Source organism: Cygnus olor, chromosome 1, assembly GCF_009769625.2.
Source record: "Cygnus olor isolate bCygOlo1 chromosome 1, bCygOlo1.pri.v2, whole genome shotgun sequence".
NCBI lineage: Eukaryota > Metazoa > Chordata > Aves > Anseriformes > Anatidae > Cygnus > Cygnus olor.
Window position 1 is genome coordinate 146,194,079 of NC_049169.1, and position 22,360 is coordinate 146,216,438.

The window sequence follows — 22,360 nt, forward strand, 5'->3', positions numbered from 1 at the left end:
TAACATACCAGAGATTGGTGTTCATCAGTTAATCTCTTATGCAGCTGAGTCATCCAACAGGTTTCTCAAAGCTACCTTTGGTACAAGCTGAAAATACAGTGTGACTGGAATGAGAGAGGTGTGCTACAGAGGCGTGAATGTGGCGTACAGAGTTTAAGATGCAAGTATTGGACGAGCAGTCTGATTATGGAGTGAGTAAAGGGCAATATATGGCCCTTCCGTAACTGACAATAGAAGTATTCTATTCTTCTTGGTTCAGCATCACTTCTGTTGTCCAGTTACACAGGTTCATGGTCAGCATATGCCAGAACTGCTTTCAGCTGAAAGTGATGGCTGTGCCATTCTGCCTGTTCGTAGCCATTGCCCAGTGCCACATCCCCAGATAGTTGGTCTAGTTGAAAACTAATCTTTATCTTGTGCCAGCACAAGGGAAGTGGCAGAAACATGCAGCCTACGGCAGGAGGAGAGTAGAATAATCCATTTGAGCAACAGCATGGTCTTAGACTTCTAAACTAAGCCACAATTCCTCACATAATGAACAAGTAAAGCCTTCCAGCTAGAGTAATCCCTGCTAAACTGAAGAGAACAGAAATAAATGTTAACAAAGGTCACAATAGCTAGCTGCTACTCCCAGAGGAACAACTGTTAGAAATATCTACTGGTACTCTATTGAATATATAGCAATACACAGCAAAAAGCCAATTATAAGTTTTACATATGTTGGACATTTCTTTTTTGTCTTTTCTGTTACAACTAAAACTGGGTTTGCCTCACTCTGAAGTTTGCATTACCATCAGTAGGTGACCACTGGTGAGCTGTTGATAGCCTTGGGGTCTCTGAAATCATCTGCAAGGCTCTGCTGTCACTTCAGACCTGTATTCCTTAGTCTCTAGCACGTAAGGTCACAGATGGTTCTACATGGTAGAACAGCTAGGTGCTATTAGACACAGCACACCCATAAGTACTAATTATGCTCATATATATCAAAATTATTAACACTACACCCTGCATGGCACAGTTCTTCAAAGTTAAACAAAACTAAAACATCGAGTAGTTGTCACTGGTCATTAGCCAATTGCTGTAACAGCTCAAAAAGCTAGAACTCTCCAAACAAGCCAAGCCAAGCCCAGACAAAGTAAGCCTTACAGCACAAGTCCCATATGCAAAGCTAGTTAAAAGGCCTGTGGCTGGTAACAGGCATGGTAATGCTGTCTTTACTGGACTATAGGGCTACACAGTAAGTTGTAATTCAGTCAATGAATTGCGGAAAGCTGTTCAGTTCATTGGAGCCATCCAGTTACAGTGGTAGCATAAAGCATATGTAAAAAGCTACCCTAACTGTAATCTTTTTTTTTTTTTTTTTTTTTTTTTACCACCGAGAGACTGACTTTATCACTTCAATGCTTTCTAAAGTGCTTTATGAGATAGTATGGTTTGTGAAAGATTGTATTAGTTCTACTCCAACTAGCTGCTAATTCTGCATATCAAATACGAAAAATGTTGGAGGAATGGATGGACCTCCTTAGACATACAAAGGAAGTACTTGAGAGTTTACTGAAAATTTTACTCTCATTTTATTTTTTTTCAAGTAAATGTCAGCTTTCTGCGTTAATGCCCATTTTCAGTCTCCTCGTCTTTTCTGGGGACTTCTCTTCCATGAAAGATTATATATTGAACAAGTTTTAAAAGAAATCCTGTGGAAGCTACCTTAAAACTGCACTAATTAAGAGAGATACAGCATTTCTGGAACTTAGTTGTGTGCATGTCTCTGTGTCTTTTTGACCTCATTAGAGCAATTTATCAAAACTTACTAGTAGTAAGTAGAGTAGTTCTATCAAAAGGAAAAATTGAACATAAAGTGAAGATTTTCCTGTTGGCTAGTAAAGTCTTCAGTGAATGACCTAAGTGAATTACATGATGGGGAGGGGAATTTTGTTTGTGATCTTTTCTTTATTTGCTTTTTTATGGTGTTTTGCAGGGTGGGGGGGTGTATTCAAGGAAAGAGGAATGTTTTTTACTTGCATTATATGCAGAGGAATGTAGCACATAATCCTGATTCAGAACAAAAACTCTTGCCCAGTTGAAAGAAGAGTTTGCATATCCTGCCCTTGTAGTCTTTGTGATGTGAATTTCCTAAAGCACTGATTAAACTACATTTAATATTGCGGGAAAATAAGTCAGACAAAGAAAACTGAGAACAGAGCTTTTATCCACTTACACTGATTTTTTTTATATGACTTGATCATTTGTTTGTGGTCATAATTATGTAATATTCTACTTCACGCTTGCAGTTTATGTATCGATTCTTTGTGATATAATCTTTTTATTTATTGTTCTGGGAGGGAAAGCAAAACAAAGACATTAATTGTTATGAATTTCAATTTCAGATCTAGAAATCATCTGTCATTTCTTGGTTTCAACAGCAAGGTATTGCTGAGTAGGTCTGGAAAGGTTTTATTTCCTTTTGCACGGAAGAAGATGTTCTACAAGAACCAAGTCTTTGGTGGGTTTATGGAGGGAAGAGAATCAATAAATTGTCCATATTTTTTTATACACAGGTAGCTGAATTGTTTTTGTGTAACTTGGTTACCATTTTAGGCTCCAGATGGATGAAATTCTTGTGGAATATTTTTAGAGATGCAATTTCCCAATCCTCTGACCTTCTTGTGTGCCCTGCTCCTGCCAAACAGGAAAGGTCTTCATCCTCTGTATTTGCTCAGAGAGACCTACCCAAAAAACATTTTTGGTGCTCCTAAAACTTTTAATGAGTGATTTAATCTCAATGACCCAACAAGAAATTTTGAACTTTATTTTTGCTGGAATCATTTTCTGCCTTTTGAGCCAGTTCCCAGAGGCAGACGTAGGCAGAGGTAAATGATGTGTACGTCTTTTTGTGAATGGGGGAAAGGAACAAGGCCTCTTGGTTGTCTCTTTATTCAGCTCATCACATCTTGTGAAAACACAGACAAAAAATATAGTTTTGTTATCACCCTTAGCCAATAGAAGAGTGTGCTGCCACCAAAATGCAGTGTGCTTTCTCTGCCTCCACCTGATTTATGCATTTGTATGCTCTGTACGTGTGCTGATGTGCTCAAAAAAAAAAAAAAAAAAAAAAAGACTTAAAAGACTTTCTGGTGCAGATGAGTATGTAGCTCCATAGGTGGGAAGAGCTGTCAATGCAGTTGAGACCACACCTTCCCTCCATGAGACTACACCTTATAAATGCTATTTTCAGTGAATGATGCACTCCCACTGAAGTCATCAGTTGAAGTCTCCTTGAGACTCAGTAGTAGTTTAATACTTTAGTAGTTTAATAATTAATATTTTAATAATTTCTGCAAATCACACCTTTGAGGACTATCTGCCTTAATTTCCATGTCTCTGTGGGTGGAACCAAGCCATAGTTCACATTTCTAACCTACACACAGAGTCCATAAGAAAGAATGCTACACAAAATCACTGCTATTAAGTGGCTAAGAAACTGAAATGGGTGGAATTTATCTTTTCCCTGCTGAAAAGGAGGGACGGAGGAAGGAGAATGACTTTGAGTATTAATTTGTTCAGATGAAATCCTGATCAGATTGGCAGAATGAAATTACTTTTGGAGCCTTAAGAAATGCTTTTTGATATGGAATTTGTGTTTTCTGGCTTGCTAAAGAAATGTTAATAACACACAAACACTGAAAATATTGACTCCTGAAGATGATATAGTTGCACACCTATTTAAGGAGGGAGGATTCCAGAGAAGGTCTTCACTCATCCTGAGGTAGAAGAAGCATCTCCTTATGTGGTCAGCAATTTAAGTAAAAGAAGGAAGGAACTTAGTTTTGAAGATTATTTTTAATGGACTCTGTCTGGATGAGGACAATTGTGTACTTTAGTATTGAATTTCTGTGTCTGAGAGCAGAAAAATCCATTGCTTTTTGTCATTCATCCATTTTTCTCGAGGTTGTGAAAATTTGTAAGTATTTCTCCACCCTCCCTCTCTGCTTTGGTGCTTTTCATCTCTCTTGGCAGTTGTTGTACAGTTCATTTATTCTAGGTTACTTACTGTTCCACTTCTACTTTTAATGGGCAAGCTGGAGACAACGGTGGCTTCTAATTGTAGTTAGCTTTCAAAGTGGCATTTGCCAGAACATAAAGTCTTTCAGAGTCATATAAATTAACTGAAATGAAAACTTGGGTGAGGTGATATAGATACCACGGAGGTATTCATAAAGTGTGAATTTGTACAGTGGTTTGGATTGATGTTTGATTTTCAAAGTTTAAACATGAGCAGATGATTAAATGGATTTGTATAGCTAGTATAAATATTTGCCCAATATACCACTGTGTTTACTATGTGTGAAGCAGTTAGTAATGATGAAGCCAAGTCTTCCCTCGTCTGTTTTCACTTCAATTTTACAGGCTTACAACCATTTAGACAATTTTTCTTTCTTGTCCAGAATATTTCTAGGACACCTGATCAAAAATAATTCATCCGTTTCAGAAGACATTGCTTATGAAAATTGACAATATCTGAAAAGACAAATGACCCCTTTCAAATAGGTCAGGTGAATGTTTGAATGCAGTAAGAAATTTAAATGTACAGCGAAAATGGAGTTAGAAGGCATTCTCCAGAGAAAGAAAACACACACACAAAAATGCATGGATAAGGAAGAGGTGGTGCACATTATTCTCTTGACAGAAGTTAGGACAACCTTGAGACCAGGTGATGGTCAGAGGTTTCAGTAGCTCAGAGTTCTGGGGTACTCAGAACTTCAGAGTGCTTTGCAAGCCTTGGCACAACTCCATCCAGGATTTTTAAAAAGGAATTTAAAACAGGATTTCCAGATGATGGGGCAGAATGAACTGTGTTTCTCTACAGCGAACATTATTGGCAGTTACTCTCCTAGATGGAGGCCTTTTAAAAGGGCTTTTCATACGAGTTTAGTGAAGGAAGTGTTGCAGTGCGGGGGTGAGTTCCTCTGATAATGTCTGGCAGTGTCACAGCACCATCCTGCTCCAGGAATGAGCACTAATAGCATGAGTTAGTCAATGCTTTAATTCCAAGTGAAAAGGTTATACAGGCAGTAAAGACTATTAGGAAAAAGTGCGGAATTTTCACACTTGAGTGAGCATCAACATGCAGGGTTGTTTTTTTGTTTTTTTTTTGCTTGCATTTATAAGCCTGTTTTCATTTCAAAAGGGAGACTGATACATGTAAATGGGAGAGAAGTTAGGCTCTGAATATCATTTTAAGAATTATGCTGTGTCGGTGATCTGACAATGCACTGTAAAGGTTAAATTGAGTGCAGATCATTTAGCTACGGTATGATGATTAATTTTGAGTGATATAAGTTATGAACGCTATTTTCAATTATTTACTGAAAAAGCCAGCAGGTCTCATGGGAACTCTGCAAAGTCAAATAAAACCAGTTGACTGATTTTGCTCCCAAGGTGATTTTGACCTTGAGAGAGGGTCTTGCCCCTCCCCTCTCCTATGTATAGAACTAACATGCTCCTCTGTCCTCTTGAGAAGTCCTTGATACTGTTCATATTTAACATTGTTATCAAAGGTCCTTTGCTTCCAGGCCTAGTCGTTAAAATATATGAGATGGGAAATGCTGACATGATAGTTTTGCAAATGTTATCTCAGAGGTTTGCATATATTATTAAATCTGTTAATGAAGATGATGAAGAATCAGGCTATTAACAGCTCAGAATTGGCTCTATTTCTGCATTAATTCTTGTTCCTCTTTTCTTTGGTATTTCAGTGTTACGACTATTGAAGGATGGTGCTGACCCTCACATGCTTGTTTCCTCGGGAGGCTCCCTGCTCCATCTGGTAAGAGTGATGGAAGATTAGTGTTAGTAACTGTGGATAAATATGGTGGGATACTGAGTAGCAGATTGGGCATATTAACAAGAAAGGCTTAGCAATGTTTTATCTACACTGTCCCCCACAGTCATTATGATGGCATCCAGCTATGCCTGTGAAATAAGTGGTCATTTTCAAATTGCTTATGAAAGGATGGATCATGTCATAGGAATGGTAACTAACAATGTAGAATTAAACGTTTTATTTATAAATTATCTGCACAGTAAATAAGAACAAAAGAAATGCTGCTTGATTCTGAATATAGAATTATATGGTTCAAAGATTCACAGATCCTATACGAAAAACACTGTGATGTGACATTTTCCTTTTGTTTCTGTGCATATTTTCTTGCTCTAATTTTCTACACATAGATATTGAACAGATTGTCAGCATTTAGTTTATCATTTTTTGCCTAGCCATTTGGATTATGTAGCAAATAGAAGATGATAGAAGGAAAACTGTGTACAATAACCAAAGAGAAGCAAGATGTAAGGGCATGTGGGAGAAAGACTGCCAGACAGACAAGACTGCAGGGGTAAAATTTGCTGAAGCCAATGTCAAAACTTATCATAAGTAGGATCCTAAGTCTGATTACGCTTTACTTTGGTCTATGGTGCTTCAATTGCAGATGTGCTTTCTTCTCAATGTGAAACTATTTTAAGATATTTGAATCCAACTTTGTTCCACAATGCTGCTGAAATAAATTTGACTTCAGAAATACAAGGGCATAAAAAGGAGTCTAGTTAAAAGCCTGCTGGCAGAGTGTTTCATTTTAGATCCATTGGATTAAGTTTCTCATAGTATGTACACAAAATAGAACATTTTCTTGATGAAAGCAGATCCTGTAATGTTACTGGAGTACAGCACACCTGCAGCCATACTCTTGCAAGATGTAGCATTTTCCTTGTGTAATGAATCTGTGCTCTTCATCTTCTGTGGCTGTGCTGCTTACAGAGATTTTGGGAAACAGAGGCATAGATTAGGGGATGGTGCAATAATGAGGTGGAACAGAGACAACTGAAGTTCTCTTTTCTGTCTTTCAGCTATTTGCCTTCTGCAAAAGGTTCTCAATCGCACTCTAAAAATGCAGCTCATGTGGGATGTTATCTTTAGGATTCCCAAAACTGAGACATCCTAAATCTTATCTTGTTTTGAAAGCCCCAGGAGACAACCCATATCTTCAGTGTAGCTGATGTGACGTGTCCTGTTGACATTTTAGAATGAAGGAAAGATCCATCCTTTAGGGATTTTAGGTTGCTTTGTCTAGTTCAACTGCTACGCACTTTTTAACTGCAGATTTTAGTGAACTGTGACTTGTCAGGTTTCTTGATCATCTGCATCACACCCTGTAACACTGGCACACTCAGTATCTCTCCACTGGTGCCTGCTGCTTCACAGGCACACATGCTTCAAAAGGACGGAAAGCTTCCTGCAGCAAGAAAAGTGCAATAGAGATCTGTGTGTAACCTGCTGCCCCAGTTTAGTCAGTGTTACTTATAAGTGCTCAGAATTCATTTACAGGAAAATGACAGTACTATTAGAGACACGTGCAAACCTGATGTCAGTGAAACCTGGTTTTGACCCTGATTTGGGAACAGTACAGGTAGGAGGGGAGAGTTATGATACAGGAAAATAGATAAGTTAATTTTACTTTTCCATGAGAACTCAAAATAGTAATTGGGCGTACATCTTTATTATATTTTTGAACCTCACTCAGATCCATTATATGTACCAGTTTTATCACTATATTTCTGTGTAAATTACCTTCTCTAAAGGGGAGCCTGATCTTTCAAGTCATAGGACAAAAGCTTTTACTCCAGAGTGAATGGAAAATATATTTATCTGCATGTTTCACTTAAAAACTGATTCATGATATAATTCCTTTTTTTCCTTCCACTTGTCTTATCTTCCAGAATGTGATATGTTTCTAAAAAAAAATTGGATTCTGATTCCTAAGGATTCTGTTGCTATCTCTGTAGGCAGTATTCCAATATGCTTGAATCTCAGGTAGGCCATGGGATCTTCAAAGGTCTTCAGTGAACTTTCATTAGAATCCGTGAGAGGAGAAGTACCAAAAAAGTTAGTACTTGCTTGAGTTGCATTCAGTGGGAAGCCCAGTAATGGTATATCAGTTCACACAGGCAATTGCCCAACCCACGCCAGAAACAAAGTATATGAGTGCCAGTTTTCTTCTGGAACTTTGATGGAGATTGCCCAATTGCTTCACAACTGCCATTAAACAAGAATTGAGGAGCAGCAGTAATTATATTGCTGCTACAAATCTAAGGCTGTTTTAAAACTGGCAACATAAGGCTCTGTACAAAAGGCTCTATATCTATTAATAATACACAAAATGGCTCAGAGATGTCTGAGATTTGCTTTGTACAAAAGCTCTCTTTTTTTTTTTTTTTTTGCTTAACAGTGCCTTGAAAATGTGATTGGTATGAGATTATGTTGATCTGTATTATAAAAATGTCTTATCACTGACTTGTTAAAAGTTGAACATTGAACAACTCAATTTAAGTTATAATGCTGATACAATGAATGATCTTGATGCAATGAAACAAAACTATCTGTTTGTAGAGTTAAGTTACAAGCCAAAGGAAATATATTACTTCAGAATTTAATTTCTGCTTATAATTTGTCAATATGTGTGAAAATCAATTAATGCAGGACTGGTTGTTAGCCTCCTAGAGTTTAATTTTCATCTTCCAAAGTATCTACATTATGTTTATATTTATGAACCCAGTAGTATATGCAATTCCCATGTTCATCTGAGTATCTCAGCTATGTCTTGACTTCACAATGGAATCCAGCTGGGCACATTTCCATCTTCCCCTTTTCCTCCAGTGTCCTGGCTTTCATGCCAGATTAATACAGATGAGCAAACGGGATGCCTTGGTGTGGTTCCCCATGAGTTACAGACATAACAGCATGATTATTTCACCCTCCCTTGCATATGATCTGCAAATTTCACTATATTTGTGCTCTTATCATATGTGTGGTTTCCAGAACAGGAAAATATTACACAGCCTTAAATATTGGATGACGCATAGTTATTAAAGTTGGTATTCAAAACGTCTAAGTACCTAATATAGAAACTTAGGCTCTCTGTAGCCTCTTTCCAGTGGTGAAGGAGAGAGAATCCCTACTTAAAGAGTTACTGAGATTATATGCAAGCCAGACTGAGGACGTTAACTTAGGTGCTCTGGTTGTCCTTTAAAGTATTATCCACAAGCACGTGGGGTCAGAGGTGTGACGAGAGCAGTAAGCTCAAAACAGTGGCTATGCCAATTTATTCTTCTCTGCTAAAAATGGTGATCTCCATCCTCAAAATGAAACAAAGTGTACAAACACACACGCCTGCACACATAGACATACTCACACAGCCCCCAAACACACTCATAGTGTTCAGCGTATGTGTCTGTCAGAGAGACTTGAACAGGAATTGCTATAGTTAGTGGATTGGAGATAGGAGTGGGTACAGAGAGGCATGTGTTGCTGCTACAAACTGCATAAAAGGCAGGAGTTCGTGTATCTGTGGACATATGCGTGTGTGGGTGTGCATATACTTACACGCTACCACTCACAATGTGTTCGTTCAGTGCCTGTGCACTGATTTGGAATGACAGTACTGAACTGAAAGGGAATCTCATCTTCTCTGTAGCTTTCAGCAGATTTTATTTAACGCTTTTTCACAGGGAATAAGGGATTCTTTGAATCATACACATGGAACTTGTTGTCTCCACAGAACTATTTCTATAGATTCATCAGCTGTTGTCCCCTACAAGCACAGCAGTTTAACTGTGTGTCGCCCGCTAAATTTAAATGTCAAATGGAGAAAAAAAAAGTATGTAATAAATTCAGTTGTATGCTCCGTGAAACACCATCTCTAATCTGTTCTTCTTTCTTCTAGTGTGCTCGCTACGATAATGCCTTTGCTGCAGAAATTCTAATTGACAGAGGAGTAAATGTAAATCATCAAGATGAGGATTTTTGGACATCAATGCATGTAGCCTGTGCATGTGATAATCCAGATATTGTCCTGCTGCTGCTGCTAGTAAGTAAAGCAATCTAATGCATTGTGTGCTTGAAGAGGAAACAGAATATAACACCATGCAGTCTGAAACTGCTGTGTGAATGCAGTATGTTACTAATCATATCAGTGAAAGCATATATTGTATGTGTTGTGTTCTTGACATTATTTTGGTGCTCAGGGTTTTTAGGTGGTGTATAGCAAGGCCTATATTTTCAGGTCTTTAACAAAAATTCATTATGAATGTCATGTCAAGTCTCCCCTATCTCCTCCCTCTAGTCAGGAGCTTATATCTCTGATAAGCACTCAGTCCCAAATGGGATATTCAGATGATTTCTTTTCTCTTCTCCTTGTCACTTTCTGTTAAGGGTTGAGTTGGCAGACAATCTTATCAAAAACTCCTTCTTAAAAGCAAATATTCACTCAATTACACTCAGTATTCATAAAGAAGTGTTTGTGGACATGGTCAAAAAGAGGCCAATTTCGTATTTATCTAAACAACTTTGACTTTTTGAAGCAGAGTATACCCAATGTAGTAATAGATATGACATTCAGCCTTTGTAAAAAACAGCTTTGTTCTTGTTGTGCTTCTATTCCTAGGATTGCAGCCTTTAGTTTGACTTCAGGATATTAATGCAGCTGTTTGTCCTGGTTCATTTTATATTGTCTTTTAAAACAGCAATGCAGAAACAATTCACAGTCTGACTTAGAGTTTTCTAACCTATCTGCATCATTTTAAAATTTGTAAGTTCTTAATAGGTCACTGCAATTAGATCAGCATTTCTTAGTATACTCATAATGGTATTTCAATGTTACAGGTACAGTTAAATGAGAAATGTTTTTGAAAGACTGTATACTTGGTAATAGCTTTCATGGAATCACTTTGGGCGATTGTCTAGTCCAACCCTCCTGCTCAAAGGAAGGCCAGCTACAGCAGCTTGCCCAGGACCATGTCCAGTAAGACACCAATCTAGGCAACTCACTCCTGTGTTTGACCACCTGCACAGAAAAAAAACAAAACAAAACAAAAAAATGCATTTTTTTCTTAGGTTTAAACAGAATTTCCTGTATTTTGGTTCATGCCTATTACCTCCTGTCCTTTTGCTGAGCACCACTGAGAATCCACTGGCTCCGTCTTCTCTACCCCTCCCTCAAGTGTTTATACATATTGATAATATCCCCGAGTCTTCTCTTCTCAAGGCTGGAGAGTCCCAGTTCCCTCAGCCTCTCCTTGTGTGACAGATGCTCCAGTCCCTTCATCATCTTTGTGACCTTTTGCAGGACTAACTCCAGTATGTCCACGACTTTCATGTACTGGGAAGTCTGCAATCAGTACCTCACCAGTTCTGAGCATTCACCGGTGCCTTGGCCTGCTGGCAGTGCAGTTCAGGAAATTTTTGGTCCTCTTTGCCACAAAGAAGGAAATCGAGGTGCTGGAATACATTCAGAGAAGAGCAACAAAACTGGTGAAAGGACTAGAAAACAAGACATATGAGGAATAACTGAGGGAACTAGAGTTGTTTAGTCTAGAGAAGAGGAGGTTGAGGAGAGACCTCATTGCTCTCTACAACTACCTGAAAGGAAGCTGCAGCGAGGAGGGTCTTGGTCTTTCTTAGATGGCAAGTGATAGGACTTGAGGCAGTGGCCTCAAGTTGCTCCCAGGGAGGTTTAGATTGGATGTTGGGAAGAATTTCTGCATTGAAAGGGTGGTTAGGCATTGGAACAGGCATCCCAGGGAGGTGGTGGAGTCTCCATCCCTCCATCCCTGGAAGTATTTAAGAGACACATGGATGTGGTGCTTAGGGACATGGTTTAGCAGTGGACTTGTAGTGTTAGGTGGATGGTTAGACTTGATGATCTTAAAGAACTTTTCCAGCCTAAATGATTCTGTTATTCTATAATCAGTATGTGAAGTAGCAATCACTGAGATTAATCTGGTAATTTACACCTTAGAGCTATTGTTTCAGGCTGTCTTGGCTACATTTGATTTCTTTCTGAAATACAGATTTTCTTCCTTCTAGCACTTATGCTTCATTTTAAAGAGCACGGTAAGTCATATCCTGTACAAAATTAGCAAATAAATGAAAAACAATATCTTGTATTCAGTTCAGAATTAGTAATGCCTTCCCTCCTTTCATCTCAGTTCAGAATTCCCAAGTTTCGACCTTTATTTGAAATCAGAACAGGTAACCCTTGAAGGTTTTCCTTTACAGACTCTTGTTCAATCACACCAAATTGGAAAGAATTTCTGAATGGAAAGATTCTTCCGCAAAAAAAAATGTTGTGTCCCACATGAACATGTGTTGTGTTTTTAAAGTGCTCTGACAACTTCCATGAAAAACTGTGGTTTTTTTTGGTTTGTTTGTTTGTTTGGTGTGTTTTTTAATAACATAAGACTCTTGGATTCAGAATCTCATAAGTCAAAGCCATCATGTGTAGTTAGACTTAGTGGAATATATGAGTGTACTATTCAATTAGAGTACCATAACAAGTAAACAGTCTTAAGTAGTCTTCAGTAGTAGAGAGGATAATCTTCTGACTTACTTCAGCATAGTGAATTATATTAATATGATTTTGAGTTAATGACTGCTAACTTTAATGTAATGCCATATATCTGAAAAAAAAGTATTGTAGCTACTACCTGACCTTTTGGCTTCACCAAAATCACCTGGGCTTCACCAAAACCTTTGCTTTGAACCTGGAATTACTTTTACACTGTTCTGTGCTTGCTTTTTCCAATCTGTAAATTTGGTTTTAGCATTGATCTGCACCAGATCTTCTCTGGTAGTCTCTTAGGATTCTGATGGCCTCTGAGGCTGCACCTGCTCTAGAAAACTGAGAGGTATCCAGGAGCATTCCTGGACCATGATCATCTGTACTAGTAAAATGTTAGAATGGCCTCTGGTATGAATTTGGCATGTGCCCATTTAGCTTCCTTCCAAACAACTCCCCAGCACAGTTTTGAAGCTGGAAAGTCCCAGGGTCCAGTTTGTATCCAGCAGTCATGATGCAGACAGGCTGAGAGACTTTATTGGTCTAAACATAGTCTGTCCCCTTCCAGTTGGCTTCAATGCCTGGAGTTTTCTCAGGTGCATGTCATTCAGTAGTAGAGATACAGCTTTTGTCATAGCTGGGTCTCTTTGGAATGTCCACTTTCTCAGCTTTTCTAATACAACTGTAATTAGGTGCAGTAAATGTACAAAGTATCAAGTATAAATCTGTTTTTCTGCTCTTAATGCTTAAAATTGTATTGCTTACCTAACTACAGCTGTCAAATAGGCTTGGTAGAAATAGCCCATTCTAAACATTGTAACTGCTCTTGGCAAATGAGAAATGCAATTTCCACAAGTTGATATTTTATCTCTTGTATTGCGTTGATCTGTTCTATGTACATACTTTTGAAGCCTGTATAACCTTAAATTCTGTGTGTACTCCTAAACGTATAAGCAGATTAGAATGGAGAAGCTTGTCCATAACAACTTATGTATTGCTATATGGGGAATTTTCAGAAATACCGAATGCTATGCTGTTGTTGACATTAACGGGATCAGTTAGAGTTATGCTGGATGCATCTAAAAACTTCCCCTGCCTGTTTTTTGCAAGCCTAATCTAATAAAAAACAATTAAGTATTTCTATAGAGGGTTATATCCAAATTATTTTTCAGCCTCCATCATTTGAATGTTGTTTGATTTAGTCCCTGTTTATTACAAGCTGTCTTCTGAAGGTTCAAAATATCTTCTGATAACTTGGAATAAATAGGACATCTTATATCTTAAGGTTTCAATAAGCCGGGTTACATCCATATGGATTTTTACATTTATGGTTGGAATTGTCTGTATTATTTGCAATAACTGCTAATGAATTTGCCCACATTCTAGGTGGACAGCACTTTCTAAGGCAAAATTTCCTTGACCATGTAAATAATAACTTTATACTCTTTGTTCAGGGGTGGGAATAATAAATGGAGTACTATGGCAGAGAAAGAGAATTATTCTTAGGTAAGCAGTAGTTTTTGAACCGTGACATTAATGCTGTCTTTAATAATATTTGACAAAGTGAAAATGGAAATTGAGGTTGGAGGGAAGTATTTTTCACAACCCTGAACTGTCTTTGTGTGAGCATTTGATATTAGAAATTACTTTGCCTTGAGGTTGCAGTGTTTCATGGGCCATGTCTAATGTGTAGCATGAGCCTGGATAATGCTAATATGAGCCACAGGCAGCTTCTATTATGCCACAAATTTTAGCTGGAAGAATAAATAACACTTCATGTGCCCTCATGAATTACTTTCAGATAAATATTTCTTCTGGATTGACTTTATAACCTGGACAATGCTATATTATCTGTTTTAAAGATGTGAACTAAAATATAACAGCATGGTCCTTAAACGGAGACCTCTGCAAATTCTGATTCCTGCCAAACTGTCATAGTGACCAGTGGAGGTTTCCTCACTGAGGGTTTCAAAATGTCCCCTGAAGGGAAAATAGAAAAAAAAAAAAGGAACATAGGGTATATATATAGATCCCAGAAGGCCATGGGGGAAGACTTAATTAAGCATACCCATTTAATGATTATATCCCACTTTTGGTGGTCTTCATGTTCCCTGGCTCAGCCAAGATAGTGACCTATCATTCATCAGTTTAGCTGTGGTAACTCACTGTTTCTGTCCAAAGACAAAGCTCCTTAGCTGAAATGTCTTTCCCTGAAAGCTAGGAGGGGTTGTAGGTGTTTGTAATGTGTTCATCTGCTGTCACTTCCTACTGGATGCCTACTGGGATTGTGGGCAGTTTGGGGAATACATACAGATGAAATGCTTGAAGTGATTTTCTTCCTTTCCAACTTTTTACCCAAGGTGGTTTAGCTTTCTGGGGAACGTATTTATGTCTTCTCCATTTTGTAGCTGTCAGCAAGGGAGGACACTGGGCAGTTCAGCCAGGAAATATATCCCAGTCTGCTAAATAGTCAGCCACTGAAGAACTTGCCCCGGGGCAGCTGCTAGCACACAAGGATCAAAGGTAATCCGCAGAGGTCTGGTTGCCATACATGCAAATGAGGTGATAAAGGTCAGATTCATCGATCCTCGCCTGGCAGCATCAGTGTTGGGGGTTTCCCTTGGGGTAGGGGACTGTTTCTGTGGATGTTGTAATGCAGGAGGCTTCTCTAGCAGGTTGAGGAAAGTGCTGAAGGGACTTCCATTTAAGAACAAAGATGCATAGGTTTATGTACATTTGTGCTCAAATGAAGTCTCCAAAAGAGCATGAAAAGCAACCAGACGGTATTAGAAGCGTCTGCTCTGTCTTGCCATGCTGCCTTTTGAATGCTCAGGTTGGGACATGCTGACAGCAGTTCTGTCCGGTTGGGGTGCGTTCCTTTTCCATCATCTCTGGATGCATTGCAACGTTCTGTTTTGCATTAATTTTTGGTACCAGTTTTTGTATTGAATTGAAATACTAGCTAAGATTTGCAATTTAATATTCAAAGAGCTTCGTCCCATTGAAAATGCTACCTGAGTTACAGAATGTCTAGACACTGGTACTTTGATAGTGTGCATGCATTGCTAGATGGAGGAAAGTATTTAGTCCACTCTGTAAATGGCTCTAAATTTCACAGAATCACAGAATCGTCTAGGTTTGAAGAGACCTCCAAGATCACCGAGTCCAACCTCTGACCTAACACTAACAAGTCCTCCACTAAACCATATCACTAAGCTCAACCTCTAAACGTCTCTTAAAGACCTCCAGGGATGGTGACTCAACCACTTCCCTGGGCAGCCCATTCCAATGCCTAACAACCCTTTCAGTAAAGAAGTTCTTCCTAATATCCAACCTAAACCTCCCCTGGCGCAACTTTAGCCCATTCCCCCTTGTCCTGTCACCAGGCACGTGGGAGAATAGACCAACCCCTACCTCTCTACAGCCTCCTTTAAGGTACCTGTGGAGTGTGATAAGGTCACCCCTGAGCCTCCTCTTCTCCAGGCTGAACAATCCCAGCTCCCTCAGCCGCTCCTCATAAGACTTGTTCTCCAGACCCCTCACCAGCTTCGTCGCCCTTCTCTGGACTCTCTCGAGCACCTCCATGTCCTTCTTGTAGCAAGGGGCTCAAAACTGAACACAGTACTCGAGGTGCGGCCTCACCAGAGCCGAGTGCAGGGGGACAATCACCTCCCTAGACCTGCTGGCCACGCTGCTTCTTATGCAAGCCAGGATGCTGTTGGCCTTCTTGGCCACCTGAGCACACTGCTGGCTCATATTCAGCCAACTATCAACCAGTACTCTCAGGTCCTTCTCTGCCAGGCAGCTTTCCAACCACTCATCTCCCAGCCTGTAGCGCTGCTCGGGGTTGTTACGCCCCAGGTGCAGGACCCAGCACTTGGCCTTGTTGAACTTCATACAGTTGGCCTCAGCCCATCGGTCCAGCCTATCCAGATCCTTCTGCAGAGCCTTCCTACCCTCGAGCAGATGGACACACGCACCTAACTTGGTGTCGTCTGCAAACTTACTGAGGGTGCACTCAATCCCCTCATCCAGATCATCAATAAAGATATTAAAGAGGACTGGCCCTAGTACTGAGCCCTGGGGGACTCCACTAGTGAGCGGCCTCCAACTGGATTTGACTCCATTCACCACAACTCTTTGGGCCCGGCTATCCAGCCAGTTTTTAACCCAACGAAGCGTACGCCAGTCCAAGCCATGAGCAGCCAGTTTCTTGAGGAGAATGTTGTGGGAAACGGTGTCAAAAGCCTTACTGAAATCAAGGTAGACCACATCCACAGCCTTTCCCTCATCCACTAAGCGTGTTACTTTGTCATAGAAGGAGATCTGGTTCGTCAAGCAGGACCTGCCCTTCATAAACCCATGCTGAGTGGGCCTGATCGCCTGGTTGCCCTGTAAGTGCCGCGTGGTGACACTCAAGATAATCTGCTCCATGAGCTTCCCTGGCACTGAGGTCAAACTAACAGGCCTATAGTTCCCCGGGTCTACCCTCTGGCCCTTCCTGTAGATGGGCGTCATGTTTGCTAGCCGCCAGTCGACTGGGACCTCCCCTGATAGCCAGGACTGCCGATAAATGATGGAAAGCAGCTTGGCCAGCTCCTCCACCAGTTCTCTCAGTACCCTCGGGTGGATCCCATCCGGCCCCATCGACTTGCGTACATCCAAGTGCTGCAGCAGGTCACCAACCATTTCCTCGTGGATAGTGAGGGCCACATCCTGCTCCCCATCCCCTTCCACCAGCTCAGGGTACTGGGTATCCAGAGAACAAGTGGTTTTGCTGCTAAAGACTGAGGCAAAGAAGGCATTAAGCACCTCAGCCTTTTCCTCATCCCTTGTAACTAAGTTTCCCCCCGCATCCAGTAAAGGATGGAGATTCTCCTTAGTCCTCCTTTTTGTGTTGATGTATTTATAAAAACATTTTTTGTTACCTTTAACAGCAGTAGCCAGATTGAGCTCCAGATGAGCTTTGGCCTTTCTAATTTTGTCCCTGCACAGCCTCGCAACATCCTTATAGTCCTCCTGAGTGGCCCCCCCTCTTTTCCAAAGATTATAAACTCTCTTTAATTTACACTGATACCCCTTGCTTGCAGTGTAATTATTCCTCCACATTACATACTTTCTAGCTCCACATATTTCTTTGACACTTAAAAGCAGTTAAAACTTCATTTGTGTACTATTCAAATTTCCACCTTCTATAGTAGCATTAATACTGCTGCAATTCAGTACATTAACCTTAGGTACTCAAACAGTAGGGTATAAAAATAAAAATATCACTTTGTAAAACTGTTTTTTTTTCTTTTCCTCTTCATTTTTCTTCAGCCTTGACAGTGTTTTTAATTATTATGAATTTAAGAATGCTCTAAGAATGAATGCTCTAAGAATCAGCCCTGGATCATTAAAAAGGCAAAGGAGGTCAAGCTGTTCAGCTGCCCCACTTCCTCCACTGTATTCCCTGCCAGAAAGCATTTGAAAATTAAATGAAAAAATATAATGGATCAAATTCTGATTTATGCCTGTGCAATTCCATGATTTATTTATTTGGATCCTGACCCACTCTTTTCTCTCTGCTTTTGAAACATGGTGTTTAGGTCCTTATTAAAAGGTTCACAGTATGTTTAGTTCCTTTTCTTGAGACAAAGTATGACTGTGTTATGAACTGTAAGTATCTTTATGACTTACTGCTACATTTTAATTTCAGAGCATGTCACAGATAATTCATCATTTAGCTGTACTGTTGGACTCACACAGAACAATGGTAGTTATGACTTTTTTTTTTCAGTACATCTTTGGTATTATTTCTATTTGTGGAGAGCGTCTTTTCCTTTCTCTCTTCCCCACTCCTAAATAGTCATGGAATTGTTTTACATTGACTGACCTAAAGTTAAGAGCAGCAGAAAACAAACAAACAAACAAACCAAACCAAAAACAAAACAAAACAAACAAACAAACAAAAAACAGAGCAGGTGAGAATTCATTTTTATAGTGTAATTTATTTTGCTATCTTTGGGAGTCACCTTTTAGTGGGCAACATGAATGTAATATTTTTCACCCTCTGTAATGCAGATCTTGTCAAATGACACTAGGAAGGTGAAGACAGTATTCTAGTGTTTGTACAGTGCTTTGCACAGTGGAGATTTATTCTTTCTTTGACCTGAAGGCATTACTGTAATAAACATGGCAGTTAATTAACTAGAATGGCAGAAAGCAATACTACATCCTGCGGAATTTTTACATATAGATAAAGGAAAATCGGGGAGTAGAAATACATTCTTAATATATTCTTTTTACAGACATTGCTAGGAAAAGCAAATCCAAGTGCTGTCCACCAACCAATTAAATGTCTTTCTTCACGTACTTTTTGGAACCTAGAGCTGAAACACAAAATTCAATTCAGGCACAGAAGGCTGCAAGTGCAGCTTATAAAAAAAAAATCGAGGCTGAATATTTTTGTCTGTCTCTCTTTCTCAAGAACTTAGGAAAATCTATGCTCAGCAGCATGAAAAAGGGAGTTATACTTGAATCGTTTATTAAGTTTACAGTCACTAACAGTTGATGAACAGTGTTGGGGTATTTGAACTGTATAATGCTATCCAGTTTATGCAGTCATTTGAAAGCATTACTCAGTAGTTATGATGTCATCTGAATTTGCTGATCCACCTCTTCAAAATTCTTTATGCCATGAGAGTAAACCATACGGTGTAACACATTTTAGCCAAAATATTAATGCTGGTAAAACTGGTAAAATGTGAAAAGTGTGACTAGACTCTGTACTGTGATTTCAACTAGAGACTTGAATTAATTAATTTATTTTTAATAAGCTACGTAGCTCTCTGTTATACTTTTTAGCTGTGTCTGTTCCTGCTTTGGCTTTTTCTAGCCTAGCCTATTGCTCAAACTGTAGGTCTGTGACATACTCCTTCAAGTTCTTCATTGTGTTTTTTAGCATCTCTGTGTTATCTAGTAAGTTGTTTTCCTTTGTCCTCATTTCCATGGGCTCTCAGATTGCTGCCAGAGATTCTGAGAAGTATTTTGGTGCACAGATGGTGTTCCCAGGTGGTGCTGGGTCTTCTAGGCCACCAGAAAACAAAACAAACAATAGAGTATGTGGAGTGTGGAGCTTATTAGGGAAGAGGTGGGATGGAAGGTGGATTTCACAGTTTCCATCTCATCATAAGGAGCCAACGTACTAGAAAGGCAGTATTTAAGGCCCTGCAAGGGAAGATAGTGGTTTCTGCTTCCTCGGCTTGTGCTTGAGGTGTGCTATGCCGTACAGGCCATGCATGGAAACATCTAATGATGTTGTTTATTAGAGGTGGATGGAAGGTGTTTTTATTGTCCTTCAAAGTGGTGCTAAGCAAAAATCTCTATCTGTGGGAACAGCAGAGCTGTGTCTGTATTCTTGTGGCCTGCAAAGGAATATGAAGTTATCTGGGAAAGATAAGATTCTCCACACTCGCTTGTTTGTCCTCATCTTAATGTGATAAGAAGGAATTTAAATGTGTAACTTGTAAATTGTTGATTTTATTTCTTAATCTTCTCACTTGTCAGAGTTCTGAAGAGCTATTTGGATTTTCAGTGCAATTTAGGCAATCAGTAGAATAAACCTATTATGGAAATTTAGCTTTCTCTATATTGAAACTTAATGATTCTACAAAAGGATCATTATATCGTGCATAAAGGAAAGAATACAGAAGAAGCTACAGAGGATGTGCCATTAAACAGAATGTGATTATACAAGTTCAAACTCGGCCACTTGAACAATTCAGTTCTTACAAAACATACAGTAAAGTAAGTACTATGTAAAATTTCACAGCTCTCATCCCAAAGCCCAGCACGCTAAGTGCAGTGGGCTATTGAAGATGGCAGGACATCATCCTCTGAATATTTTTATGGATATACTTGAATGACATCTATCAAAGTGCTGTGAACTGCCCTGACACTGTTCATCGTGTCAGGTTAGATAGGATTCTGATAGGATTCTGTTTTTGTAAGGGGCTTTTGGAAACTTGTTTAAATGTCTTCCACCACTGCTGCCACACTTTGGCTGACAGAATAAAAAATGAGTATATTCAATTACTCAAATCCGACTCCCATACTAGTAGTCCTAGATGAATGTTTTAAATTTGATTGCCTCTTAATGTATGCAATTTATTGGTTATTTCATCCTTTCCTTTTTTAACCCTGACTTTCTTGATAGACTTTTTAATATGTTCTGTAGGATGCTTTCTTTTGCTTTTAATTTAAAAGCCCTTTTATATGTAGCTCTTGCCAAATCAGATATGGGTCTACTGGAAAAAAAAAATACAGGAAAAAAGTTACTGGTGGGAGTAGGAAGGAAGTCTATGGACTGCAACTCTCTTTTCCTCATTCCCGTGCAGTTGGTATGGCATGTATCTCAAGGCATGTAATCAGAGAGCAGTTGCATAGTTATTTTGCCCTTGTTCTTTGCAGCTGCATCAGACTGTTTTAGCAAGCAGAGACGAATGATGACAATGTCGTTAGCTTTAGAACTTAATGAAAGATTTTTATCTTTCATAGCTTCAGAAACAATTAAAGCAGAATAAACAATTGCTTCCTCAAAAGAAAGTAATTCTGCCCTCCCACTCAGTCGTGCTCAATATTATTTCTCCTTTGTGGCAATAGAAGAGGGAACCATAATGAAGGCACAATGAGCAGTAGAGTTGGGGGTGGAACTGTGGATACCAGTTTAAAGTATAACATGGCCTAAAAGAAAATGATTCTTCTCGGTTTCTAGAGACAGTTATCAATATCTGGCAGTTGTAAAAAGCTTTAAATGGAAGTTTTTTTATATAAAAGCTGTGAGTATCTATCTAAATATTCCCTCGCTTGCAGTCTGCAGAGGCTAGCAAATGTGCGATGAGTGTGGGAGGGACCTTCTAGAGAGTGTGTACTACAGGCTTACTGCCTTTAATCGTTGCTGAAAAAATAAAAGCTGATTGAGCTAGGATAGAACTAATCTAGGCAAAGGCTATTAATGAGCTGCTGAACACCAGATGGCAACACTCAGGGGAAGCTGTAGCTTCTCCTTTAAGACTAAGAGAAAGGGATGAAGGTAGCTAGTAATGCAGCACTAAAGGTGGTCCAAGGAGAGAAAAGAACAGGAAACTAACTGGATACGGAGGCTTTGGAAAGCATTTTGTCCTTGAGTGTTATCATGGGAGGTATTTATGTAAGAAAGACTGCTTGGTGGAGTGAATTCATCAAAGAGGGAATCCAAGGCTTATCACAGAGAGATATGAAGATATCATAGAAGAGAAGTGAAAAAAACAAACAGATAAAGAAAATACTTTCATAGGTCTGTCAACATGAAAACATGGAGACTGACCAAGAAAGGTGCTAAACAAGGGATATGAGTATACATATTGTAACATGGTCATAAGCAAAGGATGAAAGAAGTGACCAGCTGCTGCTGAAGATGTAGATCTTAGGAAAAGATTTTCTTAGAACTACTTAAAAGATGTGATGTCAAGAAAGAATAAAAGCATCTCATCAGAAGAGAGGAATAAGTAATGGAGATAGCCCAAGGGCAGTGGTCTAGTAAAATAATAAGGATAATGTCATGAGAAGAAGAAAAGCGTCATTCCAATGCTTTGGAATGGAATCAGATGGAATGTTCCATTGACAGAAGAAATAACCAGTGAAAACAGAACCTGCAGTTTATAGTACAAAGAATGCTAAAGCAAGTCGTGAGTTAAAGTCTTATTCCACAAGAAGGAGTCAGAAATGAAAACCTGTGCTCAGAGATTAGACAGGTTTTTATGTCTGAAGAGTCTGTAAATATTTATTGGATGGTTAGAAATCACCACGAAAACTGTGGACAACAGTTAGACAATTGAATGTTTCTGGCTGAGATGTCACAGTTAAAAGTATTGCTTGCTAGCAGAAACATCACGAATGGTAGGAACTGGCTGACAGTAACACTTCTTAGTACTGATTACTGATGATACAGA

At 39.2% G+C, this 22,360-nt stretch overlaps 1 protein-coding gene across 5 annotated transcripts in view; it reads left to right on the forward strand.

The window, feature by feature from the left end:
- Nucleotides 1-22,360, forward strand: part of MYO16 (myosin XVI) — a 387,593-nt gene that overhangs the window by 111,899 nt on the left and 253,334 nt on the right. For all 5 annotated transcript variants that reach the window (XM_040536892.1, XM_040536877.1, XM_040536885.1 and 2 more), the window contains 2 exons: nt 5,757-5,827; nt 9,777-9,920. In XM_040536892.1, coding sequence (XP_040392826.1) covers nt 5,757-5,827; nt 9,777-9,920 — 215 coding nt within the window. The remainder of the gene's footprint in view (nt 1-5,756; nt 5,828-9,776; nt 9,921-22,360) is intronic.